At 67.8% G+C, this 27550-nt stretch overlaps 2 protein-coding genes across 5 annotated transcripts in view; one reads left to right on the top strand and one right to left on the bottom strand.

Annotated features, from left to right (window-relative positions):
• The window catches only part of ATP2B3 (ATPase plasma membrane Ca2+ transporting 3), a 32701-nt gene extending 12644 nt beyond the window's left edge, over positions 1-20057 (top strand). Inside the window, exons 5-17 of the mRNA XM_078850342.1 lie at positions 623-865; positions 2415-2656; positions 2917-3151; positions 4373-4552; positions 4843-4930; positions 5136-5242; positions 5592-5783; positions 6035-6248; positions 7238-7449; positions 9190-9297; positions 9907-10089; positions 13535-13691; positions 19933-20057. Coding sequence (XP_078706468.1) covers positions 623-865; positions 2415-2656; positions 2917-3151; positions 4373-4552; positions 4843-4930; positions 5136-5242; positions 5592-5783; positions 6035-6248; positions 7238-7449; positions 9190-9297; positions 9907-10089; positions 13535-13691; positions 19933-19958 — 2187 coding nt within the window. The 3' untranslated portion in view covers positions 19959-20057. The remainder of the gene's footprint in view (positions 1-622; positions 866-2414; positions 2657-2916; positions 3152-4372; positions 4553-4842; positions 4931-5135; positions 5243-5591; positions 5784-6034; positions 6249-7237; positions 7450-9189; positions 9298-9906; positions 10090-13534; positions 13692-19932) is intronic.
• A 1772-nt stretch (positions 20058-21829) lies between these two features.
• CCNQ (cyclin Q) lies at positions 21830-27543 on the bottom strand. Of its 4 annotated transcripts, XM_078850343.1 has the most exons (7): positions 27165-27449; positions 26906-27010; positions 24816-24920; positions 24306-24492; positions 23827-23959; positions 23413-23640; positions 21830-23091 (listed from the first exon to the last, which is right to left on the bottom strand). In XM_078850343.1, exons 2-7 carry the CDS (start codon positions 26964-26966, stop codon positions 23002-23004), a joined length of 804 nt encoding a protein of 267 aa, XP_078706469.1. In that variant the 5' UTR covers positions 26967-27010; positions 27165-27449; the 3' UTR covers positions 21830-23001. The 4 variants fall into 4 exon arrangements, with proteins under 4 accessions (XP_078706469.1, XP_078706472.1, XP_078706471.1 ...); XM_078850346.1 differs by lacking the exons at positions 26906-27010; positions 27165-27449 and adding an exon at positions 27484-27543 and having other exon boundaries at positions 24812-24920; XM_078850345.1 differs by lacking the exon at positions 26906-27010 and having other exon boundaries at positions 24812-24920; positions 27165-27444.
• Between the last annotated feature and the right edge of the window lie 7 nt (positions 27544-27550).

Genomic DNA, 27550 nt, shown 5'->3' on the forward strand with positions numbered 1-27550 from the left:
TTGGCTTATGCCTGTCCACCTCATCCATCCATGGGCACCATTTTGCCTTTTTCTCAGGGGTGCGGCCATATTGATTTGTTTCCATCCATTGGTGGGCACCACGTTGGCTCGTGTCCATCCATGGATCAACGTCATTTTGGATTATACCCACCTGTGCCTTGGCGCTGCTCTGTTGGGTGGTGCCCGTCCATCCATGGGCATGGCCATTGGGTGCTGATGGATGCCGCCGGCAGATGTGGCAGGGCTGGTGGGCTGTTGTGGGGTGGCGGGACACAAGAGCAAACACAAACAAGGGGGCGTGGGGAGGGGAGCCCAGAGAGCTCCATGAGAGAGGGATCCTGGCAGCGGGAGATGATTGCCCCTATGGGTCTTGCTCCGGAGCCGGCTCTGAGCGCCCCCGTGGGCAGACGTGTATGTTCTGGCACCGGGAACACGGCTCACGGTGACCATGTGCCGGGAGAGTGCCCCCTAGTGGGCACAGCTGAAACCAGGTCCCTCACCCTAATGAGAGCACGGGGCACCCTGGAGAGCCCCCCAACACCTCCCCCAGGTGTCTCCGGCCGGCTCCCGGTGGCAGATCTGGGGCTGACGCGGGGCTGGGGGTGTCCTCTCTGCCCTTCAGAAAATGATGAAGGACAATAACCTGGTGCGGCACCTGGACGCCTGCGAAACCATGGGCAACGCCACGGCCATCTGCTCCGACAAGACGGGCACCCTCACCACCAACCGCATGGCGGTCGTGCAGGCCTACCTGGGCGACACCCACTACCGCGAGACGCCCGCCCCCAGCAGCCTGGCGCCCCGCATCCTCGACCTGCTGGTGCACGCCATCGCCATCAACAGTGCCTACACCACCAAAATACTAGTGAGTGCGGGTCCCTGCCCCTCTGGGACCCCGGAGCCCCCGAACCTCCCGCCCCATCTTCCCCTGGAGCTCCCGAACCTGCCCTTGGCACCCCCAAACCTCTCCCTGGTGCCTCCCTGAAGGGGGGATTCAGCAGAGCTGGGAGGCTGGAGGGGGGACCCCAGCTGGGTGAGTCTCAGGGTGGAAGCGGGGTGGACGTGGCGGGGCTGGGGAGGGCAGAGGTGGGGGTCCAGGAGGGGAACGCAGCGGGGCTGGGGGGAACGAGGGGGAATGTGGTGGAGCCGAGGGGCTGGGGGGAACAAGGGGGGACGTGGCGGGGCTGGGGAGGGGGACACGGGGTAGCTGGGGGCCTGGGGGGGACGTGGCGGGGCTGGGGAGGGGGACACGGGGTAGCTGGGGGCCTGGGGGGAACGTGGCGGGGCTGGGGGGAACGAGGGGGAATGTGTGGAGCCGAGGGGCTGGGGGGAACAAGGGGGGACGTGGCGGGGCTGGGGAGGGCAGAGGTGGGGGTCCAGGAGGGGAACGTGGCGGGGCCAGGGGGAACGAGGGGGAATGTGTGGAGCCGAGGGGCTGGGGGGAACAAGGGGGGGACGTGGCGGGGCTGGGGAGGGGGACACGGGGTAGCTGGGGGCCTGGGGGGGACGTGGCGGGGCTGGGGAGGGGGACACGGGGTAGCTGGGGGCCTGGGGGGGACGTGGCGGGGCTGGGGAGGGGGACACGGGGTAGCTAGGGTCCAGGAGGGGAACGTGGCGGGGCCGGGGGGAACGAGGGGGAATGTGTGGAGCCGAGGGGCTGGGGGGAACAAGGGGGGACGTGGCGGGGCTGGGGAGGGCAGAGGTGGGGGTCCAGGAGGGGAACGTGGCGGGGCCAGGGGGAACGAGGGGGAATGTGTGGAGCCGAGGGGCTGGGGGGAACAAGGGGGGGACGTGGCGGGGCTGGGGAGGGGGACACGGGGTAGCTGGGGGCCTGGGGGGGATGTGGCGGGGCTGGGGAGGGGGACACGGGGTAGCTGGGGGCCTGGGGGGGACGTGGCGGGGCTGGGGAGGGGGACACGGGGTAGCTAGGGTCCAGGAGGGGAACGTGGCGGGGCTGGGGGGAACGAGGGGGAATGTGTGGAGCCGAGGGGCTGGGGGGAACAAGGGGGGACGTAGCGGGGCTGGGGAGGGTGACACGGGGTAGCTGGGGGCCTGGGGGGGACGTGGCGGGGCTGGGGAGGGCAGAGGTGGGGGTCCAGGAAGGGAACGAGGGGGAATGTGTGGAGCCGAGGGGCTGGGGGGAACAAGGGGGGGACGTGGCGGGGCTGGGGAGGGGGACACGGGGTAGCTGGGGGCCTGGGGGGGACGTGGCGGGGCTGGGGAGGGCAGAGGTGGGGGTCCAGGAGGGGAACGCGGCGGGAACGAGGGGGAATGTGTGGAGCCGAGGGGCTGGGGGGAACAAGGGGGGATGTGGCGGGGCAGGGGAGGGCAGAGCTGGGGGCCCGGGGGGGAACGCGGCCAGGCTGGGGGGCACCGGGGGGAAGCCCACAGCCCTGACGCCCGTCGCCCCGCAGCCTCCAGAGAAGGACGGGGGCCTGCCGCGGCAGGTGGGCAACAAGACGGAGTGCGCCCTGCTGGGCTTCCTGCGGGACCTGCACCGCGACTACCAGCCCGTGCGCGACCAGCTGCCGGAGGAGAAGCTCTACAAGGTCTATACGTTCAACTCGGTCCGCAAGTCCATGAGCACCGTCACCCGCCTGCCCCAGGGCGGCTTCCGCGTCTTCAGCAAGGGCGCCTCCGAGATCCTGCTCAAAAAGTGAGTCCCGCCCGGCCGCTGCGTCCCACCCCAGAGGTGGCTGCATCTCCGTGCCTGGCGAGGGGTCTGCGGACACTGGCCCCCACACCCTGCCCCAGAGGTGGCTGCACCTTGCTGTCGGGCGAGGGGGCCTCTTATAACCGGCCACCCCGCCCCAGGGGAGCTGCGTCTCCGTGCCAGGCAAGGGGTCCCGTCTAACCAGCCCCTTCCCTAGGGCTAGGGTTAGGGGCTGGGTCTGAGCCAGGCGTCTCCCCGTCCAGGTGCTCCAACATCCTGAGCAGCAGTGGGGAGGTGCGCAGCTTCCGCCCGCGGGACCGGGACGAGATGGTGAAGAAGGTGATCGAGCCCATGGCGTGCGAGGGGCTGCGTACCATCTGCCTGGCCTTCCGGGACTTCGCTGCCGGCCCGGAGCCCAACTGGGAGAACGAGAACGACATCGTGGGCGAGCTCACCTGCATCGCCGTGGTCGGCATCGAGGACCCCGTCCGGCCCGAGGTAACACCCGCTGGGGTGTCTAAAGGGAGCGGGGTCGGGTGGTTAGAGCAGGGGGCTGGGACCCAGGACTCCTGGGTTCTCTGCCCAGCGCTCGGAGGGGAGGGTGGCTGGTGGGCTTAACGATGCTGCCTTTGGTGGGACACTTCTGAGAGCATCAGTTGCTCAGAGCAGGGAGGTTACAGCCCCAGGCTGGTGGGTCTCCTCTTCTAAGGCACCAGACCAGCCAGCCCGAGAGGACTTCGGTCTCACCCCACCGGCTAACCACAAGTCACCCAAGCAATTCCCACCCCAGTTTCCCTGTGTCCCCACCAGTGCCCCTCGTTATGGGGACAGGTGGTTATGAAAACCAATGCCCCAGTAAAAGGGAAAAGGTTCCCTCGATCCCAGAGGACCAAGCCCCAGACCCCGGTCAATATACAAGTCAGATCTTACCCACCAATCACGCTGTTGCCAGTCCCTTCAAATCTAAAATCTAAAGGGTTCTTCACAAAAGGAAAAAGACCGAGATGAGCGCTAGAGTTGGTGAAAGGGAATCGGTGACATCCAGTCCTGGCAAAGATCTTGGTTCGGGCTTGCAGCCGTGATGGTTGCAGGTTCCCGTCCAGTCTCTGGAGAACATCCCCAGCTGGGACGGGTCCTTCAGCCCTTGGTCCAGAGCTTCCGTGTAGCCAGGTCCCTCCAGAGGCCGGACGCAGGACTGACGACAAGATGGAGGGGTCTCCAGGGCCTGTGAGAGTCTCCTGCCCGTGGAAGGGCCCCTCCGCTCTTACACAGCAGCGAGGAGGAGTTTGGACTCACCTGCCCAGGCACGACTCAGTTTGCAGGCGGCCGCCATGGTGCACGTACGAGTCTGCCAAGGTCCGTTGTCCGTGACGGGTTCCTGGACTGGGCCCTTACTGAGAAAAGTCCTTTCTGACCAGATGCTTCACTGAGGCCTTAGAATCGAGACGCAGTGAGGCCAAGTACCGAGCCCGTCAACGACAAAGCCGGGACACCGTCGCCTCCCGGGCCTTCTCTGTGCAAGATTCGGTGCCACTTTCTGACCGTGATTGCAACAACGATCTAGACGCTCCCCGTCTGTGTCCCTAACGTCACAGTGGGTCGGAGCAGGGGGGCTGGGAGCCAGGACTCCGGGGTTCTCTCCACAGCCCTGGGAGGGGACGGGGGTTAGAGAGGTGTCCGGACTCCTGGGTTCCATCCGGTCCCGTTGCCCCACCCCAGGTCCCCGAGGCCATCTGCAAATGCCAGAAGGCCGGGATCACTGTCCGGATGGTGACGGGTGACAACATCAACACGGCCCGGGCCATCGCCGCCAAGTGCGGGATCCTCCAGCCTGGGGAGGACTTCCTGTGCCTGGAGGGGAAGGACTTCAACCGGCGCATCCGCAACGAGAAGGGAGAGGTATGGGGATCACGGCCCCCCTCGCGCCGCCGGCCCCTAGGGGGGGGGATCACGGCCCCCCTCGCGCCGCTGGCCCCGAGGGGGGGGGATCACGGCCCCCCTCGCGCCGCCGGCCCCCGCCCACCCGAGGGGGGGATAACGGCCCTACTACTGCTGCTCTAGGGGAGGGTTCATACTCTGGGGTGGGGGGGGTTGCCCCAGGCCGGGGAGGTGGTCCTGTTGCTGGATGGTCCTGTGGGGGGGGTCCCCCACCACGAGCCGCTGTCTCCAGCTGTGTCCCTCCCCCCCAGATTGAGCAGGAGCGACTGGATAAGATCTGGCCCAAGCTGAGGGTCCTGGCCCGATCGTCCCCCACTGATAAACACACCCTGGTGAAAGGTACAGACCCCCTCCTCCCCACCCAAGGCATGCGGGGGGAGGAGGGAGGGGGCTTCAGGGGTGTGGGGGGAGGATGGGGGGCAGAGATGAGGCCATGGGGGAGGGGTGCTCATGGGGCCCAGGCAGGGTGGGGAGCTGGCGGGGGAGGAGGAAGGGGGTGGGATGTAGGGGCCCCCACCCCCCACTGAGCCCCCCGCCCTGGCAGGCATCATCGACAGCACCATCGGGGAGCAGCGGCAGGTCGTGGCCGTGACGGGGGACGGCACGAACGACGGGCCGGCGCTCAAGAAGGCCGACGTCGGCTTTGCTATGGTGAGATGCCCCCCGGGCCCCCCCCCCCCAGCCCCACGCCCCCTTCAAGCCCCCTCCACCTGCCCGGCCCCTCGGGTGCTCCAGGGCCCGTCTGGCGTCTGAAGCCCCAAGGGGTGCAGCTGGGCCTCCCCCCAAACTGCCCCCCGCCCCGGAAAGGGGATTTCCCACAATGCACTGCTGCACTTGCCCGTCCGTCCGTCCCCAGGCAAACGCCCCCGTCCGGCGTTCCCGGCCCCGGGTCCGCCTGGGGTGGGTGCGAGGGGCCGAGCCCCCGGCCCGGCCCTCGCTGGGCGGTGGGGGGGGGGGCCTGGGCCGCTGCCCCCCCGTGACCCCGCTGTGCCCGCCGCAGGGCATCGCCGGCACCGACGTCGCCAAGGAGGCCTCGGACATCATCCTGACCGACGACAACTTCTCCAGCATCGTCAAGGCGGTGATGTGGGGCCGCAACGTCTACGACAGCATCTCCAAGTTCCTGCAGTTCCAGCTCACCGTCAACGTGGTGGCCGTGGTGGTGGCCTTCACCGGCGCCTGCATCACCCAGGTGGGCGCCAGGGAGGAGGATGGCGCGTGCAGAGGGAGGCCCCGCCCCCTCCGTGCGCGGCCCCGCCCCCTCCACGTGCGGCCCCGCCCCTCCCTGCGCTGGCCCCTGGCCCCGCCCCCTCCACACGCGGCCCCGCCCCTCCCTGCGCTGGCCCCTGGCCCCGCCCCTCCCTGCGCTGGCCCCTGGCCCCGCCCCCTGCCGAGCGCTGGCCCCGCCCCTCCCTGCGCTGACCCCGCCCCCACCTCCGCCAGGACTCCCCGCTCAAGGCGGTGCAGATGCTGTGGGTCAATCTCATCATGGACACCTTCGCCTCCCTGGCGCTGGCCACCGAGCCGCCCACCGAGGCCCTGCTGCTCCGCAAGCCGTACGGGCGCGACAAGCCCCTCGTCTCCCGCACCATGATGAAGAACATCGTGGGCCACGGCGTCTACCAGCTCGGCATCATCTTCACCCTGCTCTTCGCGGGTAGGCGCCGGGGCCGGGGGGGCGGGCGGGCGGCCGGGGGAGATGGGCCCCGGGGGGGCGGGCGGGGGGCGTGGGAGGCCGGGGGAGATGGGCCCCGGGGGGGCGGGCGGGCGGGCGGGCGGCCGGGGGAGATGGGCCCCGGGGGGGCGGGCGGGCGGGCGGGCGGCCGGGGGAGATGGGCCCCGGGGGGGCGGGCGGGCGGGCGGGCGGCCGGGGGAGATGGGCCCCGGGGGGGCGGGCGGGCGGGCGGGCGGCCGGGGGAGATGGGCCCCGGGGGGGCGGGCGGGCGGGCGGGCGGCCGGGGGAGATGGGCCCCGGGGGGGCGGGCGGGCGGGCGGGCGGCCGGGGGAGATGGGCCCCGGGGGGGCGGGCGGGCGGGCGGGCGGCCGGGGGAGATGGGCCCCGGGGGGGCGGGCGGGCGGGCGGGCGGCCGGGGGAGATGGGCCCCGGGGGGGCGGGCGGGCGGGCGGGCGGCCGGGGGAGATGGGCCCCGGGGGGGCGGGCGGGCGGGCGGCCGGGGGAGATGGGGCCCCGGGGGGGCGGGCGGGCGGGCGGCCGGGGGAGATGGGGCCCCGGGGGGGCGGCCGGCCGGCCGGGGGAGATGGGGCCCCGGGGGGGCGGCCGGCTGGGGGAGATGGGGCCCCGGGGGGGCGGCCGGGGGAGATGGGGCCCCGGGGGGGGCGGCTGGGGGAGATGGGGCCCCGGGGGGGCGGGCGGGCGGCCGGGGGAGATGGGGCCCCGGGGGGGGGCGGGCGGGCGGCCGGGGGAGATGGGGCCCCGGGGGGGGCGGGCGGCCGGGGGAGATGGGGCCCCGGGGGGGGGCGGGCGGCCGGGCGGGCGGCCGGGGGAGATGGGGCCCCGGGGGGGGCGGGCGGGCGGCCGGGGGAGATGGGGCCCCGGGGGGGGCGGGCGGGCGGCCGGGGGAGATGGGCCCCGGGGGGCGCGGGGTCTCCGGTCTGCCCCTGACGCCCCGTCCTGCCCTCCCCCAGGGGAGATTTTCTTCGACATCGACAGTGGGCGGAACGCCCCCCTGCACGCGCCCCCCTCGGAGCATTACACCATCATCTTCAACACCTTCGTCCTGATGCAGCTCTTCAACGAGGTGAACGCCCGCAAGATCCACGGCGAGCGCAACGTCTTCCGGGGCGTCTCCGGGAACCCCATCTTCTGCGCCATCGTGCTGGGCACCTTCGCCATCCAGGTGCCCTGGGGGGCTGGGCAGACCCTGCCCCCCCGAGCCGGAGCGCGGCCCCCCCCCGAGCCGGAGTGCAGCCCCCCCGAGCCGCTGCACGCACCCTGCCCCCCCGACCCGGAGCGCGGCCCAGCCCCCCCCGAGCCGGAGCGCAGCCCCCCCCCCGAGCCGGAGCGCAGCCCCCCCCCAAGCCGGAGCGCAGCCCCCCCGAGCCGCTGCACGGACCCTGCCCCCCCCGACCCGGAGCGCAGCCCCCCCTGAGCCGGACCCTGCCCCTCCCGACCCGGAGCGCGGCCCCCCCCGAGCCGGAGCGCAGCCCCCCCGAGCTGCTGCACAGACCCTGCCCCCCTGACCTGGAGCGCGGCCCCCCCTGAGCCGCTGCACGGACCCTGCCCCCCCGACCCGGAGCGCAGCCCCCCCCGAGCCGCTGCACGGACCCTGCCCCCCCGACCCGGAGCACGGCCCCGGCCCCCCCGACCCGGAGCACGGCCCCCCCGAGCCGGAGCGCAGCCCCCCCGAGCCACTGCACGGACCCTGCCCCCCCCCGACCCGGAGCGCAGCCCCCCCTGAGCCGGACCCTGCCCCCCCCAACCCGGAGCGCGGCCCCCCCCAAGCCGGAGCGCAGCCCCCCCGAGCCGCTGCACGGACCCTGCCCCCCCGACCCGGAGCGCAGCCCCCCCTGAGCCGCTGCACGGACCCTGCCCCCCCGAGCCGGAGCGCAGCCCCCCCTGAGCCGCTGCACGGACCCTGCCCCCCCGAGCCGGAGCGCAGCCCCCCCTGAGCCGCTGCACGGACCCTGCCCCCCCGAGCCGGAGCGCAGCCCCCCCTGAGCCGGAGCGCAGCCCCCCCGAGCCGCTGCACGGACCCTGCCCCCCCTGACACAGAGCGCGGCCCCCCCCGAGCCGGACCCTGCCCCCCCCGACCCGGAGCGTGGCCCCCCCGAGCCGCTGCAAGGACTCTGCCCCCCCCAATGCCGAGCGCAGCCCCCCCGAGCCGCTGCACGGACCCTGCCCCCCCCGACACGGAGCGCAGCCCCCCCCCGAACCGGAGCGCAGCCCTCCCAAGCCACTGCACGGACCCGGCCCCCCCGACCTGGAGCACAGCCCCCCCTGAACCGGAGCGCGGCCCCCACGAGCCGCTGCACGGACCCTGCCCCCCCGACCCGGAGCGCGGCCCCCCCAACCCGGAGCGCAGCCCCCCCCGAGCCACTGCACGGACCCTGCCCCCCCCCCGACGCGGAGTGCAGCCCCCCCGAGCTGCTGCACAGACCCTGCCCCCCCCACACGGAGCGCAGCCCCCCCAAGCCGCTGCACGGACCCTGCCCCCCCCGACCCAGAGCGCGGCCCCCCCGAGCTGCTGCACAGACCCTGCCCCCCCCGACCCGGAGCGCGGCCCCCCCCGACCCAGAGCGCGGCCCCCCCGAGCCGCTGCACGGACCCTGCCCCCCCCGACCCAGAGCGCGGCCCCCCCGAGCCGCTGCACAGACCCTGCCCCCTAACCCAGAGCGCGGCCCCCCCGAGCCGCTGCACGGACCCGGCCCCCCCCGACCCAGAGCGCGGCCCCCCCGAGCCGCTGCACGGACCCTGCCCCCCCCCCGACCCAGAGCGCGGCCCCCCCCCGAGCCGCTGCACAGACCCTGCCCCCTAACCCAGAGCGCGGCCGCGCCAGGCGCTGCACGGACCCTGCCTGGGGCTCGGCCCAGCTGTCCCCGGCCGCCCGGCGGCTCAGCCCCGTCTCCTTCCCCTGCAGATCGTCATCGTGCAGTTCGGGGGGAAGCCGTTCAGCTGCTCGCCCCTCGACGCCGAACAATGGCTCTGGTGCCTCTTCGTGGGGGTCGGCGAGCTCGTGTGGGGACAGGTGAGACCCCTCCTCTGACCCCCAACCCCGCTGTGACCCCGCCTCCCCCAAGCCCCCAGCCTCCTCTCCCCCACTCTGACCCCCCTCCCGGAGCTGGGGCGAGCACCCAGGAGCCCCCTGGGTCCCTATCCTACCCGCTCTCACCCACCAGCCCCCACTTCCTTCCACAGCTAGGCAGAGAACCCAGGCATCCTGGCTCCCGGCACCGCTCCCCCACTCTGAACACCAACCCCTCCCCTCCCCCGCCAGCTGGGGTGAGAACCCAGGAGACCTGGTTCCCAGCCTCCCCTACTCTAGCCACCAGACACCCAGACCCCCCTGGGCTGGGGAGGGAACCCAGGCGTCCGGGCTCATACGTCAAGGCACCCATTTCTCCGTCCAGTGGCTCCCCAGCAGCGGAGCAGAAACCCTCCCATCCTGAGACTTTAAATAGGGTGCGAGCCCTCGAGGGCGCTCACTGTGTGCAGTCATGGACGTCACCCAGCGGTGGATGGACGGAGCTTGGGAGCCAGGACTCCTGGGTTCTCTCCCCAGTTCCAGGGCGGTGATTGTGGGGGGTTCTGTGTGCGCTGGGGGCAGGTTTAACCCCTTCTCTGATTTCCCCTGCAGCTGATCGCCACCATCCCCACCAGCCACCTGAAATGCCTGAAGGAGGCAGGGCATGGGCCCGGCAAGGACGAGATCACGGATGAGGAGATGGCAGAGGACGAGGAGGAGATAGACCACGCCGAGCGGGAGCTGCGCCGTGGCCAGATCCTCTGGTTCCGTGGCCTCAACCGCATCCAGACCCAGGTAGGGCCCGGGGTATCCCACCGCTCCCACCAATGCATTAATCCGCCTCCCTTTCTGACCTCCCCTCCACGCCCCTTCACGCTTGTGCCTGGACTGGGGAATGTGGGATCCCACTTACCCCACCAATGTGTCAACAAGCTCGCCCGCCTCCCTTCCCCACTCCCCTTTTTGCTTTTGTGCCTAGATATGACGGGGAGGAGAGAGACAGCCAGGAATCTCCTAGCCCTGAGCAGGGGATCCGGTGGCCACTTGGCTCATGGCCCTGTTGTTTCCGCCTTCAATTCCCGCTCAAACGAATAGGAGACCCAGATGTCCTGAGTCCGATCTGGGGCTAGATGGGCACCCATTGTATTATCCATAGGTGGGTGGGAGGGCATCTCCTAAGCCACTCAGGACACCAGAATGGGGTGTTTCTTGTCGCCCAGTTCACAACCTGCCCCCTCTCTAACTTGCTGTGGGTACGGACACTGGGTATCAGAGTTTGCAACCTAGTGAGATGAATGGGGCAGCTCTCTCCTTCTCAGAGTGATTGGGTCAGGCTCTCCGCAAACTCAGGCATGGCTGGTGAGGAGCCAGGACCCCAGGGTTTTTGCTGTCATTTGACCCTCCCTCTGCCCAGAGAGTTTATCTCCAACCCATCATTTACATGTAGTCCCGTAGTGCCCCCTAGCAGGGCTCTGCACAGACCTTATACTCTAAGGGATGGATTTCAGCCCCGGTCCTGTAGCCAAATGAGCCCCAGATGGGAGATGTGACTTCCCCTGCCCCCAACCTTAACTCTGCCCCCTGCATGGCCCCCTCCTGAACCCACTGCACTCTGTCATGTATCTCTGACCCCAGGGTGTGGGAGGCACACTTCAGGATGGGGAGTGGGCAGAGTTAAGGTTATTTTGGGAAACGTCTCCATCATCCCCCACAGGATGCGGGAGAGGGAGCTGGACTTGCTGTGGCTGGCTATAAGGTGCCAGTTCTTAAGGGGGCGACAGCCCAATTCACTCTGGGGCCATTCCCGGGCATCCTTGTCTGGCTGCTGGGAGGAATTCCCCAGGCAGGAGCTCAGCGGATGTGATCAGAGAGAACCGAGGAATATCAGCAACCGGACCTGGTCGACGATTCCTCCAGCTTTGTCTACAAAACAAGGATTTCGTTTGGGAGGGGGCCCCGAAGTTTTCAGCTGGAAATATTCAAAGTGTTTGGTTGCTGGGGCAAAGAATCGTTCTGGCCTGATAAATGTTCAGATTTTGGGCCCAAAGTACTCAGTGCTGGAGTGAAACCAGGCAGTTTTCAGCCAAGTTTACTCCGCTTGGGGTCAGACACTTTCTGGTTCGGGCAAATTCTGGTAACTGGTTTTCAGACCAAAAACTGCAGTTTTCGGTCAAAAACATTGGGTTTGGGCCATTTTGGGTCAAAAATATCCAGTTTTCAGAAGTTTTCAACCAAAAATTCTCTCTCTGAGGGGAGGGAATGAGAATAATTGGGGGGGTTTTCAGCTAAAATAGAGTTTGGGGTCATCTTCAGCCCAACCACAAATACTCCAAAGTGTATGGCCAAAATGATCCAGGGCTCAGTCGTCAAAGTGAACGGGTTTTGAAATAGGGGCTGAAAATTTTATTTTTCTGCCAATCCCCTTTTTTGAAAAACTAGGAGAAGTTGACGTTTTCCCAGGACAGTGTTGTGGAAAAGGGGGGGAAGGTGAATGGAACTTTTCTGCGGAGAGGGAAATCCCCAGCTCCCATTCTGGGCCCAGCTCTGGGCGGTCTGAGGAACTAACCGAGCATCGGGAAGGGTATAAACCAACCTCCGACAATCACGGGATCAGACGATGTTTCTCCCAAGGGCCGGGCGGCCATAAGCTCCTACGAGGGTGCCCTGAAGCAGCGAGGCAGAATGCCGGGCTAGATGGGCCCTCTCTTCAGAGGACCGCGGTTACTAACCTGCTTTCTGATTGCAGCCGGCATCTCTCGGAGGGACGTGGCAGCTTGTAACTCGTTTCCTTTCCTTTCTTAACATGAGGGACAGAGCCCAGCTCATGGTGGCTTGGACAGAGAGCTGCTCATCTTTGCATCTCTGCACGCACCCAGCTCTCCTGTTGCCAGCCCCCCTGCTCTGACTGCTAGGCCCTACACCCCTCCCTGAGCTGGGAGAGAACCCGGGAGTCCTGGCTCCCAGAACCAGCTGGTGTCAATCGGCCATCGCTCCTTTGAAAGACGCAGCCACGCCCTCTAAGGGATGGATTTAAACTGATTTAGTTGCAATCCGTGTGGACGCACTCAATCTGGTTTAGCGGAGGTCGATTTAAGGAATCGGTCAGGGATCTTGATTTGAAATCGGCGCGTCCATTCAAGGCGGAGCGCACCCGTTTCCAAACCAATTCAAATTCAATCCTGAGAAGCCGGGACTCGGCAAAGGACTTGGGGGGGGGCAGATAATCTGTGGAGCCAAGTGAGAGCCCGGGGGGGAGGTGACTTTCCCTCTGGATGTGGCCCTGGTGCGCCTCTGCTGGATCCTGCCTCCAGCACCGGGGTGATCAGCGGGAGCAGCTCCGAGCGGAGCCGTGGGCCCGATGGAAGGGTTAGGCCCAGAGGAGCCCGAGGAGCAAGTTGATCCCCACTGGGAGGGAGCAGTGAGAAATCTGCCTTCCCCGTGCAGCTCTCCCCTTCCAGCCGGCAACGCTTTCTGACCCTACCCTGGCAGCTGCACGGTGCCCCCACGGGCAGCCGCCTGTGGGGCCCAGCCCGAGGGCCGGCCCTGAGGCTGAGGGGTGAGTGGATCCCAGCCCTCCGCGGGGAGCAGACATGGGGTGCCCCATGAGCCGGCAGCCGCAGGTCGAACCAGACCGGTTCAGGCTGCGACGAAGGGGCCGGTGTTCAAGGCCAAGGGGAGTTAGCTCCTGGGACGGTTTCCGCCGGGGTCGTGGTGGAGTCTCCTTCACGGGTGCAGTGCAAATCACGACGGGACGCGTCTCTTCCGAGCCTGCCCTGGCTCGGCCGGGATCTGATCCAGGGACCCCGTGGCCGGGTCAGACAGATGCTCCCACGGTCCCTTAGCCAGCAGGAACCTCCGCACGAGCCAGCCGCCGTCAATGGAGCGAGGCCGATTTCCATCCAGCCCCCACCAGCGCCCCCCTCCCCGTTTACCCAGCCTCCTCGGCTCCAGCCATTGCTTGGGGGCGGGGGAACCCCCCAAGATCATCAGTGGCTGCTTCCCAAGCCACTGGCGGGTGCCCCGTTCCAAGGCGTCTCCACCCCCACAAGCGGGTTCGTTGTTTTGACCCCAAGCCGAGATTCCCCCCGACCCCAGCAGCCGGCCTGGGCTTCTTTTTTTAAAGTCCTCCCACCAAAGCCCCCAGATCTCCGCAGCCACCGCCTCCCCTGTTCCCCTCCCCCCTCCGACGCCCAGTGCCAACCGCGGACGACGTCTCTGTGTCTCGTTTTCTCTCTCCTAGATGGAAGTAGTTAGCACCTTCAAGAGAAGCGGCTCCTTTCAGGGGGCTGTGCGGCGCCGCTCCTCGGTCCTCAGCCAGCTGCACGAAGTAACCAATCTTTCTACCCCTACTCACGTAATTCTCTCCGCTGGCAATCCCACTTCTGCCACCATCGGGAGTGAGTCACCGTTTTGCTCTTACTGCTTGTGTGCTTTTGAACAACAAAAAAAGGCAGATTTAACGTCTCCCCCCTTCTCCCCGCCTCCTATGGCCCCCCCATTCCGCCCGCCGCCCCGGCCCCCCCATGCTCACTGTTGGTCTCCTATCTATTTTCAGTTCTCTCTCTGCTCTCTGTCTGACCTCAGGCGAGCTGGATTTCCATTTCCTAAAGCCGTACGGTCGCTTTCTCTCTTTCGCCTTTAGCCGGTTGATTCAAACACCCGCCCCCCACCCCTTTATTGGTTCCCTCTTCTGTCCTTCCGGGGCGGCTTCCCCAGCTGCACCCCCGTTCAGCTGGGGATCTGGCCCCATTCGCCGTCAGGGTTTGGGTCCGTGTCCTTTTCTCCGTGTTTCTGTGCGTGCCCGTTTGGGAGTGGGGAGAGGTCAGAGACCTCCATGCTGCCCTGGCCCCTTGCGGACCCCCAAACAGGCCAGATTCCACCACCAAACACACCCATTAATGAACAGAGGAATCAGATTCGGATTAGGTGTGAAGCTGGAGGGACTCCCTTCACGTGAGCCAAGCTTATTGATGGGCTACTGGGGCATGGCTGGGTTCGAGAAATCAGATCAGGAATTTCTGTTTCCCGTGGGGCTACGTTAGACCGGGGGCGCACTCAGATGGGCGTGGGAGAGGGTTAACACTGGGGGTGGTCTCTGTTCCCCTCCTCTGAGATGGGGGCAGGCAGGATACCGGGCTAGATGGGCCGCTCAGCCCCCCTCTCCCCCAGCCTCCCTGAAAATCTGCAGTGCTCCCTCCCCCAGTAAACTGCCTTTCTCCTCCTCTAAGAAGCGCATAGTGACAAGCCTAGGCTGGCGAGGGAAGCGGTGACCGTCGCTCCCTTCCCCGGGTGGAGTCCCAGCATCCTGGGGGGCAGAAATACCTGCAGGCCAAGTAAGGGGGCTGTGGGGTTTGCTGCGGCCGGGGGGGGGACGGCCTCTCGGTGCCGCCTTCCCCTGTGGCTCGATGTCGTCCTTTCGCGCCCCGCTCCCCGCAGGGTAAGCCTTCGAGTATGAGCCCGCCCGACTTCTTGCTCTCGACGCTTTTTTCCCCGATCGCGATCTCTCGCTGCTTTTTCTCTCCACACAGCTCTGTGTCCTGTTCGCCTCTGCCCCCCGCCCCGCGCATCCCTCCTACCAGCACCCCCCCCCCCCGCCGGCGCCCAGTGGGGTCTTGACGAAGGCTGTGTTTCTTTTAGGAACTGATCTGCGGCCGGGCGGCCTGGCAGGGTCATTTCAGGAGCGATTGGAAACCGAATACGAACCCTTCCCCTGCCCTGGCCCCTCCAGAATACAAGAGGGGGTGGGGATCAGGGAGGGAACCTGGCTGTAACGTCCCCCTGTCCCCTGCCAAGCAGGGCTGGGCTCAAAGCAATGGTCCAGCCCTTCGTAACCACCATGAGGTCAAGCCAGGTGGGGACTGAGCTTGGCCACAGGTGCGGGGCTCAGACTGGGAGCTCTCCCAGGCACACGTGCAGCGCCTTGCACAATGGGGTCCCTGTCGCACCAGGAGTGGCACCGACTCCTCGTGGCCAAGATCGGGGGCCCCTGTCGTACAGGATGCTGAACGGCCCCCGACCTCCAGAGCTCACCCCTGAACAAAAAAAGGCAGGGTCATTGGCTCCATTTCCCAGACCGGGAAACTCCATATCGGGGGGGGGAGGGAGCTGCCACCTTATGGTGTGCAAAAAAAAAACCCCTAACCCTACACAAATACACACCCATGAGCAAGCTCCCCCGCTCCCTCCCTCCCGGGATTCCGCCTCCCATTTCAAAACTGTCGCTAGCCGCAGCCTGAAATGAACCCCAGACGCTCCCCCCATTCCTGCCTTCCCCCCATCCTCCCACGTCAACCCCCGTTTTTCCCCCCCTTTCCAGCTGCCACGAGGAGCCGGGACGGAGCCACCTGTCCGGCTGCCAGGAGTCTGGTGCTTTTCGAGTGTTGGGGGGGGGCAGGGTCTTTCAATCACACCTCTCATTCCCCCCCTCCCTCGCCCTGACCACCCCCATCCCATCCCTGACTTTGCTTTCTGCTTACTGCCAGGGTATTCGAGATCCCCACCAAACCCGGGCTGCTCACGCCCATCTGACACTGTAGCGATGCGGGGGAGGCCCTTAGCTGCCCTCCCCTAAATGCCATTCTTTGGGGCTGCAGCTGCACAGACCCCGCCCCCCAACTGAGGTCGGGGGCCCCTGTCACACTGGATACTGTGGAGACACCCCCCATCCTGACCCAGATAGGGGGCCCCTGTCACACTGGGTGCTGTGTGTACACAGTCCCTGCCCCAAAGAGCTCACGGGGTGAATAGACAGAGGGGGAAACTGAGGCAACGTGCCACACCAGCCAGGCTGAGCTGGGAGTAGGACCCAGGAGTCCTGAGCCTCGAACCGCCCAAACCAGCCTCCCTCTGAGCCGCTGTTGTGAGTCCGGGGTGCAACGCGCAGCCCCAAACCGTGGGGGCGTGCAGGAAAGAACAAACTTGGGGGGGCAGCTTTTTGCTCCACCTAGTGGACAGATGTGGAGGGTCCTGCCTCCTTGCCCACGTTCACCCCACCTTTGCACCCCTTTTCTCCCACTCTGCCTCTTTCCTCCTCCCTCCCCTTTTGTTTCCGCAGGGACCCAATCCTGACACACACACCCCGGAGGGGTTACCGGGCTGTATTTGCTGTCCCAGCCCCTTTATCCCCCTCCCCCCCCGCATCTCTTCATTTGCGCCCTCTGGGGGTGGGGTGCGTGGCATGGATGGGCACACGGAGCCGATGGCATGAGCCCCCCTGCTCCCCGCTAAGATCCAGCAAGGATGGGCGTGAATACTCGAACGTTTACCGTGCTCTCGCATGCCTCGTGTCTGTCTGTCTGTCCGTCCTCCCTCGGCTGGCCCGGCGCGAGGCCTTTGTCCCTCCCTCCATCTCCTGGGTCGGCTTCCTGCTCTGCCCTTCCGGGGTGCCCCATCCTGCTCGGCATGGCGCACGGCTTGGGGAGGGGGCTAGGCTGAAGGCAGCGCTGGCTAGATTACAATCCTGCCAAGGAAAAGGCCGCTTTGGGGGGGCTGATGGGGTTGGTCGGACCTGGACACAGCACAGATGCCTCCCATCCCACCCGGGGGAAGGCCCCAAGAGGCCAGGCAGAGCACGGACCCCGCCCGGGTTCAGGGCCCCTGCTGCTGTCCCTGCCCCGAAGAGCTCAGAGAAAGGACGGGGCACCCCCCAATCCAGAGGGAGCTTGAGAGTGAAGCATGGGACGGAAGCGCAGGTGAAACCCAGGGGTCCCAGCCCCACACACACTGTAGCCACCAGACCCCACCCTCCTCCCAGAGCCGGGGAGAGAACCCCGGAGTCCTGGCCCCCTGCTCTAACCACCAGACCCCACCCTCCTCCCAGAGCCGGGGAGAGAACCCCGGAGTCCTGGCCCCCTGCTCTAACCACCAGACCCCGCTCTCCTCCCAGAGCTGGGGAGAGAACCCAGGAGTCCTGGCCCCCTGCTCTAACCACCAGACCCCACTCTCCTCCCAGAGCCGGGGGAGAACCCAGGAGTCCTGGCTCCCAGGCCCCCTGCTCTAACCACTAGACCCCACTCTCCTCCCAGAGCCAGGGAGAGAACCCCGGAGTCCTGGCTCCCAGGCCCCCTGCTCTAACCACCAGACCCTGCTCTCCTCCCAGAGCTGGGGAAAGAACCCAGGAGTCCTGGCCCCCTGCTCTAACCACCAGACCCCACTCTCTTCCCAGAGCCGGGGAGAGAACCCCGGAGTCCTGGCTCCCAGGCCCCCTGCTCTAACCACCAGACCCCACTCTCCTCCCAGAGCTGGGGAAAGAACCCAGGAGTCCTGGCCCCCTGCTCTAACCACCAGACCCCACTCTCCTCCCAGAGCCGGGGAGAGAACCCCGGAGTCCTGGCTCCCAGGCCCCCTGCTCTAACCACCAGACTCCCACTCTCCTCCCAGAGCCGGGGGAGAACCCAGGAGTCCTGGCTCCCAGGCCCCCTGCTCTAACCACCAGACCCCGCTCTCCTCCCAGAGCCAGGGGGAGAACCCAGGAGTCCTGGCTCCCACTCCCCCGGACACACACACACACTCTGACTCACAGACTCCCAACCCCTGATTGCACCACCCTTTCCCAGGAAGGGGGAGTCCCTCCTAGCTGACCCCTCCCCATGCTTAGTTTTCAAAGGTGCGGCACTGCCCCAGTGGGGTTGGGGGGGTCAGTGACACGTAACCCCCCCCCGCCTGCAAAGCCCAACCCCCACGGCAATCAGCTGGGGCACACTGGATGTGTGGGGGCGGGGGGGGTTCTTCCCGCTCTAGCATGTGCTGTCTCCCCGGGGGGCTCCCCCACCCCGTCCCCTGGCTGGGAGCAGGCCCTACCCACCATGCACTGCACAGCCCCGGAGAACAGGTGAGCCCAGGTGGGAGGATCAGCTGCCCCAGAAGGTCCCATGCGAGCGGCACAGGGCTCTTAACGGGACCCCCCCCAGGGCCCGACTCCTCCTGCCTTGGGCCCTGATCCAGGCCTCCCCCGGAATCAATCCCCCCCCGTCCTGAGTTGGGCACGGCCCCCAAACAAGTGCAGGGCCCCCCCATGCCTCCTATGGGTGCAACAGCTCCCAAATGGAGCAACCCCTGCCCCACAAGAGGAGTGGGAGGTGTGAAGTGGCCTCTCCATGGCAAGGTGACCTTTACCCCCGCTGGGGGGCTCTGGCCCCATTGACTCCCTGGAGCCACAGCCCATTGTCCCCAGCTGGGGGGCTCTGGCCCCATTGACTCCATGGGGCAACAGCCAACTGTCCCCAGCTGGGGGGCTCTGGCCCCATTGACTCCCTGGTGCGACAGCCCATTGTCCCCAGCTGGGGGGGCTCTGGCCCCATTGACTCCATGGGGCAACAGCCAACTGTCCCCAGCTGGGGGGGCTCTGGCCCCATTGACTCCCTGGAGCGACAGCCCATTGTCCCCAGCTGGGGGGCTCTGGCCCCATTGACTCCATGGGGCAACAGCCCATTGTCCCCAGCTGGGGGGCTCTGGCCCCATTGACTCCATGGGGCAACAGCCAACTGTCCCCAGCTGGGGGGCTCTGGCCCCATTGACTCCATGGGGCGCCGGCCCATTGAACCTGGGGTGGGGGGTCTGTCTCTTTATGCTGTCATCAGAAGGATGCGGCGGGGTTAAATGCCTGTTCGAGGAGCCCAGCAAAGGGTGGGGAGGCTGTAAACTCCCCTCCCTCCCCAGCCCGGGGGCCACAGTGAACCCAGGCGTCCGGGAATTTTGAACCCAGGCAACAGGCTCTGCCACTTTTCTGTTGCTGTTTTTTCTTTTTGTTCGATCAGTGCTCATTCCACCCCCACCCCATTTCCCCTCCCTCCAGCCCCTCTGCTGCTGCATATGGCCCGTGGGCGCTAGCCGCCGGCTCTGCGCTCTCGTGTTCCTTGTGGGGGGCACGTCCAGGCCGCCCCGGCGCAGGAGCCAGGGACTGGTCATCACAGGGCCTACGGGGCGGGGAAAGGGATGGGACCCAGGGAGCTGGAGGGTGGACTTTTTGGAGGAGCAGTGGGAGAGGGGGCCTGGATGGATAGGGGATAGGATAGATAGATACATGGGTGGGGTGAATGGATGTGGGGTAGGACAGATAGCGGGGGGAGGGATGGGGTAGGATAGAGAGACTGGGATGGATGGATGGATGTGGGGTAGGACGGCTAGTGGGGGAGGGAGGGGTAGGAGAGACACGGAAACGGGGGTGTCCAGGGGACGGATGGATGGACAGAGGGACGGTGCAGAACAGATGGACGGCTAGCTCAGGCTCGAGCTGATCACGTATTCCCGGCCCTGGGAGCCAGGACTCCTGGGTTCTCTCTGGCTCCAGGAGGGGACTGGGGTCTCAGGGGTTAGAGCAGGGCGGGCTGCGGGCCAGGACTCCTGGGTTCTCTCTGGCTCCAGGAGGGGACTGGGGTCTCAGGGGTTAGAGCAGGGCGGGCTGCGGGCCAGGACTCCTGGGTTCTCTCTCTGGCTCCAGGAGGGGACTGGGGTCTCGGCTTAGAGCAGGGGGGGCTGCGAGCCAGGACTCCTGGGTTCTCTTCTGGATCGACAGTAACCAAGTGACCGCAGGCTGCCCCCGGGCCTGTTGCCTGGATTGGCGCCTAGAACTCACTTTTCTTTCCCCTCCTTTTCCGCCCCCTGTGCCCGCCCTGTGCCCGCCGGGGTCCCTCCGGCCAGATCCGCGTAGTGAAAGCGTTCCGTAGCTCGCTCTATGAAGGGCTGGAGAAGCCGGACTCCAAGACCTCGATCCACAACTTCATGGCCACCCCGGAGTTCCTGCTGAACGACTACACCCACAACATCCCCCTGATCGACGACACCGACGCGGAGGAGAGCGAGGCGGCCCGCCGGCCCCCCAGCCCCCCGCCCACCCCCAACAAGAACAACAACGCCATCGACAGCGGCGTCTACCTGGCCACCGACGAGGGCTCCAAGTCTCCTGCCTCCGCCAGCCCGCTCCACAGCATGGAAACGTCCCTGTGACGCCCCAGCAGGCTGGCCCCGCGGCAGGGGGGCAGGAAGATCGAGCAGCCAGAGGGACGGGGGGCCCGGGCTCCTTCGGCTTGTCGGAGCGTGAACTGGCTGCGGACAGAGCTGGAGCTGGGAGCGGCCCCTGTTTCTCTGGGGAGCCCAGCGCCACGCCCCCCACCCCGGCGTGCGCTCCGGGCCCCGCGGCCCCGGCAGACTCTGGGCGGTGCCGGAGCTGGCCAGGAAGGCCCTGCCGCAGGCGGGGCGAGGGCCCATTTAGCCATCTATAGCCTCAATATATCTACGATAGCGACTGACTGTCTTATGGGACTGACCATCGCATGCCGGCCCCACGTGCTACTTCCCACCACCACCACCCAGCATCCCCCCTCCCCGGGGCAAATTTTCAGCCCGAGCAGCGGGAGGGAGATTGTGCGTTTTGGTTTCTTTCTTTTTTAAAGTCGTCGGGCGCTGGAGCCGGTGTTTAACAAGGGCTTGGGTGTGAAAACATGGCAGGAGCATTGGAGTGGGGGGGGGCACAGCACTGGAGATCGGGGCCTGTCATGCTGGACCCCAGCCAAGAGCGGAGCCCCCGCTGTGCCACGTAGCCCCCCGACCCAGATGGGGGCCCCATCGCACCAGGTGCTGCACGGACCCTCCTGATCCAGACCGGGGACCCCCGTCGTGCTGGGTGCTGCGCAGATCCAGCATGGAGGCAGTGCCCGCCCCCCGCAACACTGCTGTAAGTCTCTGTCAGTGTTAGGCCCCCCAGCACTGCTGGTGGGGAGATGCTGCAGCCCAGGACGGGGCCCGCGTGCTGCAGGGGCGCGAGGGGCATTGGATCTGGTTCCCAACGTGACACTGAGTTCCCAACACCCCAAGGCCTGTCCCTGCCCTGTGTGCCCCCAGCCTCCTCGGGGGTCCCTCAGTCACCACGGAGATCTGGGGGTGGAGGGAGCTGTCCCAGGCACACCAGCTAGGGCTGGCCCTTGTGTGTTATTTACAGACCTTCAGATCCCCCACCTGAGACTGGGAGCCAGGACTCCTGGGTTCTCTCCCTGGCTCTGGGAGGGGAGTGGGGGCTAGTGGTTAGAGCGGGCTGAGAGCCAGGACGCCTGGGTTCTACCCCTGGCTCTGGTAGGGCAAGTATCTGCTCCTGCCTCAATTTCCCCTTCTGGCACAATCCTTCTCAAAAGCCCCGTGTGGGAGGCAGGAGCAATGGGGGTGGGGTCCCATATTTCCTACGAGGCCCCTTTCCCATTTCCACACCTCATCCCGCATCCGACCACCAGCGCCCTCAAAAGCCATGCCTTCCGGCTAAGGGTAGCCCCACCCCGGTGAGGACAGCTCTTCTGCCCTCCAGCCCAGCCCCTCGACTCCCTGGGGGGCACATCCAGGAAATCTCACCTCCGTCCGTCCAGCTTGTTCTCATTCAATATTGTACATATACTGACAGAGTGGGGCGGGGAGGGGGGGGCGGGGGAGGGGTGAATATATAGAGATATATTTAAAAAAAAACAACAAACCTTTAAAAACCCAGCACTCCCCGCACACTTTTCAGCCGTGTAAACCTTGCTGGGTCTAAGCACACCCACGCGGGGGATCCGTTCTGGTTCCTTCCTTTCCTCCAACCGGGGACACACACAGACTGCCTTTGATTTTTTTTAAGGACCAAACAAAAATCAACTTGAGGTTTCTGTGGGTGTCCCCGCCCCCCCCTTCCCACAGTGTGGGGGCGGATTTCGGACTGAAATTGTGACCCCCCACCATGCCCATTTCCGGATCAAAGCATATAACTCAACTGAATGGCTCGATCAAGTTTGTTCATATTATTAAAAATTAATAAAATAACTCACCCGGATGCCGTTTCTCCTCCGGCAAGGGGGGGCGGGGGGAGAAGTAAGACGGGGACGATGCAGGCGCTCTGCAAATGCGGGCAGAGTCAGTTACATGGGGGGGAACCCCCCCACCACCATGGCTGTGGTGAGCCTACCCTCACCCCCTTTGCGATCCAGCCGGCTGGTAAAGCTTTTGAACCCAGCGCCGCACCGCGGGCCCAGGCGTCCGCCAACGCCCAGGGCTCAGCGAGTGAAATGAGAGCCAGGCCCAATCCCGCTGCAAAGCCCAAAGAACAACCCGGTCACGGCTGGTTCAGGGGCACAGCTTTACTCGCCGGATCGAGCAGCCCAAGTGCTGGGGACGGGTGTGGACAGGGGGGAAGGGGAGCCCTGCGGCCGGTCGGGACCCAGGTCGCTAACAGCCGTCGGGCACGTTATGTGGCGGTGTGGAGCTTGCGTCCCAGCAGCTGCAGCGCTCCGCCTGGCTGGCGCAGTGCTAGGGGCCGACGGCCTTCTCGGGGCGCAGCCAGCAAGGCAGCCGGCCCGCGGCAGGAGCTCAGGCAGCGAGGGTAACGGCTGCGGGACAGGACACCCAGACTGCAACCAACACCCTGTTTTCAAAGCCAGGGAAGGGGCAGGGAACGGGGCCTGAGGTCTTGACCCTCTAGGGGGTGCTGGCTCGGATCTGGGCCCAGGGTGGAGACTGGCGGGCTCAGGGGGGTGGGAATGGAGCCTGGGGTCTTTCCCCACTAAGGGGTGCCAGATCCCATCTGGCTTCGGGGCAGGGATGGGCTGGCTCAGGGGGTGGGAATGGGACATGAGGCCTTTCCCCTCTAAGGGGGGCCGGCTTCCATCCACTCCCAGGACAGGGACTGGCTGGCTCGGGGGGCAGGAACGGGGCCTGTCCCCTCCCCAGCACTGGGTCGCTCTCCGGACCCCGTTAGGAGATTTCTGCATCCAAGGTGTAAATCTGGATCAGGTCCAATACGATCTGGTCAATCTGAGCCTTGCTGAGATCTTCACTGAACACCTAGGAGAGGAAGAAAGGAGACGGGAGCGACAGCGTGGGAAACGCAACCCAGAACCGCTGGGGAGCTCTGCAGTGGGACATGGGGCCTGTCCCCTCTAGGGGGCGCTGGCTCCCATTTGGGCCCAGGGCAGGGGCTGTCTGGCTTGGCCAGAGCTGTTTAGAGGGTTAGAGCAGGCAGGGCTGGGAGGCAGGACGTCTGGGTTCTGTCCCTGGCTCCGCAACTGATTCTCTGTGACCCTGAGTCAGCCACTTCCCCCACCGTGCCTCAGTTTCCCCAGCGGAAGGGTCCTAGGGTGCGGCCTAAGTCCCTGCCTCTCTTACCTGCCACCAGGGTTTCTGGGCCTGTGCATGGACGGGCACCTCCACCCCGTAGCAGTGCAGGGCGAGGTCCAGCACGGCCACGGCCACGTGCTGGGGGGGGTAGCGCACACAGAGCCCCCCGTGGTAGCTGTCCCGGAGCAACGCCCAGGCCGCCGCCGAGACCGGGATCCGCTCCCAGCTGTGCCGGTTCATCCACCGCCGCAGGGAAAGCAGGTAATGGAGCAGGTACTGCAGGGAGAGACGGGGGGTGGGATGGGGGGACCCAGGAGTCCTGGCGCCCAGCCCCCAGCTCCAACCCACCAGACCCCCCTCCCCACAGAACGCCAGTCCCCTTTCTTCTAGGGCAGAGCAGCAGGTTCAGGGCAAACCCTCTGTCTCCCCCCGCTGCGCCCCAGGCCCGCCCCGAGGACCCACCTTGTGGGGGTGCCGGAAGGAGACACGGAAGCCAAGCACCCGCAGCATGAGCAGCTCGCACTGGACGATGCTGTCCCGCAGCTCCCAGAAATGGGAGTCGAGTTCCAGGGGGTCGCTCTTGGGGTGTAAGTACCTGGGGAGGGGGAAGTTAGTGGGGGGTAGGGTTGGGGAGGCAGGAATCCTGGCGCCCACCTTTCCTATTCTAGCCCAGCAGACCTGACTCCTCTTCCAGAGCTGGGAGAGAACCCAGGAGTCCTGGCTCCCAGCCCCCCGTGCTCTAACCCACCAGACCCCGCTCCCTTCCCAGAATCAAGGAGAGAACCCAGGAGTCCTGGCTCCCAGCCACCCCTGCCCCCAACCACTAGACCCCCTCCCCTCCCAGGGCTGGGGAGAGAATCCAGGAGTCCTGGCTCCAGGGCCCCGGCTCTACCCCCTAGGGCATGGGGCGCGGACCTCCAGCAGGAGGCAGGTTGGGTTACCGGTGGCTGACGTTGATGATGTCCCGGGTGCGTAGGTGCTGCTCCTCCACCTTCCCGGCCAGGTACAGCGCAGCCATGGCCACCAGGTAGGGGTCGTAGGGTCCCGGGGCCACCGTGGCCGTGAAGAAACTGTGGTAGATGGTGCAGGCCGTGGCCACAGGGATGGAGTGCAGACCCAGCTTCACCCCTGGGGGGAGGCGGGTGTCACTGGGGTGGCAGAGCCCCCCAACCGACACACCACCCATCCCTTCCCCAACTGCCATGGCCCCCCTTCCCCCTCAGGGCTATGGCGCCGGCTTCCCCTTAGGCCTCCCCCAATTGACTGGCCACCTCCTCTATGCCCCGCACTGGTCGGCTGCCCCCTGCCCCTCCCAATCTGCCACTTGGCAGAGCCTCCCATCCCCCAGCAGGCCCTGCCCCCCGGCAGCACGGTCTCCCCTTTGCCCCACACCGCCCCTCCGTCCTCCCTCCCCCAGCACAGCAGCCCCCGGCGCCCCAGCCTTTACCTGCCTCCATGATGAACCGGGTGACCTTGAAATGGCTTCTGGTCTCGGCGGATCCTGGCCCGGTCTGGTCGCTGGCCGCCTGGTTGGGCTCCATGGCACCCGCGGCCGCCTGGGGAGTGAGACCAGCAAGTCACTCACCGGCAACCCCCCACCGCAACGGGGAGGACACTGCGCCTGGACGGCGTCGCCCACTGCAATGACAGTGTTTGGGGTGCGACATCGCCCCCTGCGGTGACCGCGTTCGGGGGGGACGGGGCCCCCTGCGGCGACCGCGTTCGGGGGGGGGACGGGGCCCCTGAGGCGACCGCGTTCGGGGGGGGGACGGGGCCCCTGAGGCGACCGCGTTCGGGGGGGGACAGGGGCCCCTGCGGCGACCGCGTTCGGGGGGGGGGACGGGGGCCCCTGAGGCGACCGCGTTCGGGGGGGGGGACGGGGGCCCCTGAGGCGACCGCGTTCGGGGGGGGGACGGGGCCCCTGAGGCGACCGCGTTCGGGGGGGGGGACGGGGCCCCTGCGGCGACCGCGTTCGGGGGGGGGGACGGGGCCCCTGCGGCGACAGTGTTTGGGGGGGGGACGGGGCCCCTGCGGCGACCGCGTTCGGGGGGGGGACGGGGCCCCTGCGGCGACCGCGTTCGGGGGGGACGGGGCCCCTGAGGCGACCGCGTTCGGGGGGGGGGACGGGGCCCCTGCGGCGACCGCGTTCGGGGGGGGGACGGGGCCCCTGCGGCGACCGCGTTCGGGGGGGGGGACGGGGCCCCTGCGGCGACGGCGTTCGGGGGGGGGACGGGGCCCCTGAGGCGACCGCGTTCGGGGGGGGGGACGGGGCCCCTGCGGCGACCGCGTTCGGGGGGGGGGGACGGGGCCCCTGCGGCGACAGTGTTTGGGGGGGGGACGGGGCCCCTGAGGCGACCGCGTTCGGGGGGGGGGACGGGGCCCCTGAGGCGACCGCGTTCGGGGGGGGGGGCCCCTGCGGCGACCGCGTTCGGGGGGGGGGGGATGGGGCCCCTGCGGCGACCGCGTTCGGGGGGGGGATGGGGCCCCTGCGGCGACAGCGTTCGGGGGGGGGACGGGGCCCCTGCGGCGACCGCGTTCGGGGGGGGGACGGGGCCCCTGCGGCGACCGCGTTCGGGGGGGGGACGGGGCCCCTGCGGCGACCGCGTTCGGGGGGGGGGACGGGGCCCCTGCGGCGACCGCGTTCGGGGGGGGACGGGGCCCCTGCGGCGACAGTGTTTGGGGGGGGGACGGGGCCCCTGCGGCGACCGCGTTCGGGGGGGGACGGGGCCCCTGCGGCGACCGCGTTCGGGGGGGGGGGGGGGACGGGGCCCCTGCGGCGACCGCGTTCGGGGGGGGACGGGGCCCCTGCGGCGACAGTGTTTGGGGGGGGGGACGGGGCCCCTGCGGCGACCGCGTTCGGGGGGGGGGGACGGGGCCCCTGCGGCGACCGCGTTCGGGGGGGGGGGACGGGGCCCCTGCGGCGACCGCGTTCGGGGGGGGGGGACGGGGCCCCTGCGGCGACCGCGTTCGGGGGGGGACGGGGCCCCTGCGGCGACAGTGTTTGGGGGGGGGACGGGGCCCCTGAGGCGACCGCGTTCGGGGGGGGGAGATGGGGCCCCTGAGGCGACAGCGTTCGGGGGGGGACGGGGCCCCTGAGGCGACCGCGTTCGGGGGGGGACGGGGCCCCTGCGGCGACCGCGTTCGGGGGGGGGGGACGGGGCCCCTGCGGCGACCGCGTTCGGGGGGGGGGGGACGGGGCCCCTGCGGCGACCGCGTTCGGGGGGGGGGGGACGGGGCCCCTGCGGCGACCGCGTTCGGGGGGGGGGGGACGGGGCCCCTGCGGCGACCGCGTTCGGGGGGGGGGGCCCTGCGGCGACCGCGTTCGGGGGGGGGGACGGGGCCCCTGAGGCGACCGCGTTCGGGGGGGGGACGGGGCCCCTGCGGCGACCGCGTTCGGGGGGGGGACGGGGCCCCTGCGGCGACCGCGTTCGGGGGGGGGACGGGGCCCCTGCGGCGACCGCGTTCGGGGGGGGACGGGGCCCGGCGCGGCCCCCACCCGCCTCCAGCTCTGCCCTGCTGTGACATCACGAGGGGCAGTGACCTCGCTCGGTGACATCACTCAGAATGACCGCGATGCGCTCAGCACCCCAGGGCTGCGCCATCCCCAGCTGTGCACTGTCACCATGACAACAGTGGTGACATCACTCTGCAGGGAGATGACATCACGTTATTTCACAGCGTGTCGTGTGACACAACGCGGTGACGTCACGGACTAATTCGATGACGTCACGCATTGCCCTTTGGGGCCACCGCGTCACTTCCTCCCGCCGCCCTGGGGCCACGTGACCTCTGCCCCTCACCCAATCAGCAGCCGTCGCCGGCTTGAGCCCTCCCCATGAGCCAGCCGGGGGCTCAGGCCGTCGTTAGGCCGCGCGGTGGCCGGTGCCCGGATGTAGCCGGCAGGGAGGCCCCATCACGGCCGCTTCCGGGTTGTGGCGCCCTTCCCGCCCCGATGTAGGTGTCCACCAGAAGTGCCTGCTAATAACCCGCACCCCGCGCCACCCGACCTCGGCGGGGCTGGCGACTGGACGCCCCGCTCTCCGCACTGCGGGCGGCCCGCGGGTTTTTCCCTTCCGTCCGCGCCCACTTCGGGACAGGCACCCGCCACCGTCAACCCACCTCGAGGTCCTCCGAAAGGCCGGTGCTTCTCTCGCCTCTGATTGGCTAGAGAAGAGGCAGGCTGACC

This window comes from Lepidochelys kempii, chromosome 23, assembly GCF_965140285.1.
Source record: "Lepidochelys kempii isolate rLepKem1 chromosome 23, rLepKem1.hap1, whole genome shotgun sequence".
Taxonomy (NCBI): Eukaryota; Metazoa; Chordata; order Testudines; family Cheloniidae; genus Lepidochelys; species Lepidochelys kempii.

What these genes read in the sequence shown, in the direction of transcription:
- CCNQ (XM_078850343.1), bottom strand. Translation starts at nt 26,966, where the DNA reads ATGGCGCAGCCCTGGGGTGCTGAGCGCATCGCGGTCATTCTGAGTGAT. An exon ending in GAGTGATGTCACCGAGCGAG is followed by an intron (nt 24,921 to 26,905) that starts GTCACTGCCCCT and finishes CTCACTCCCCAG; the next exon opens with GCGGCCGCGGGTGCCATGGA. An exon ending in CCCAGAAACCCTGGTGGCAG is followed by an intron (nt 23,092 to 23,412) that starts GTAAGAGAGGCA and finishes TTCCTCTCCTAG; the next exon opens with GTGTTCAGTGAAGATCTCAG.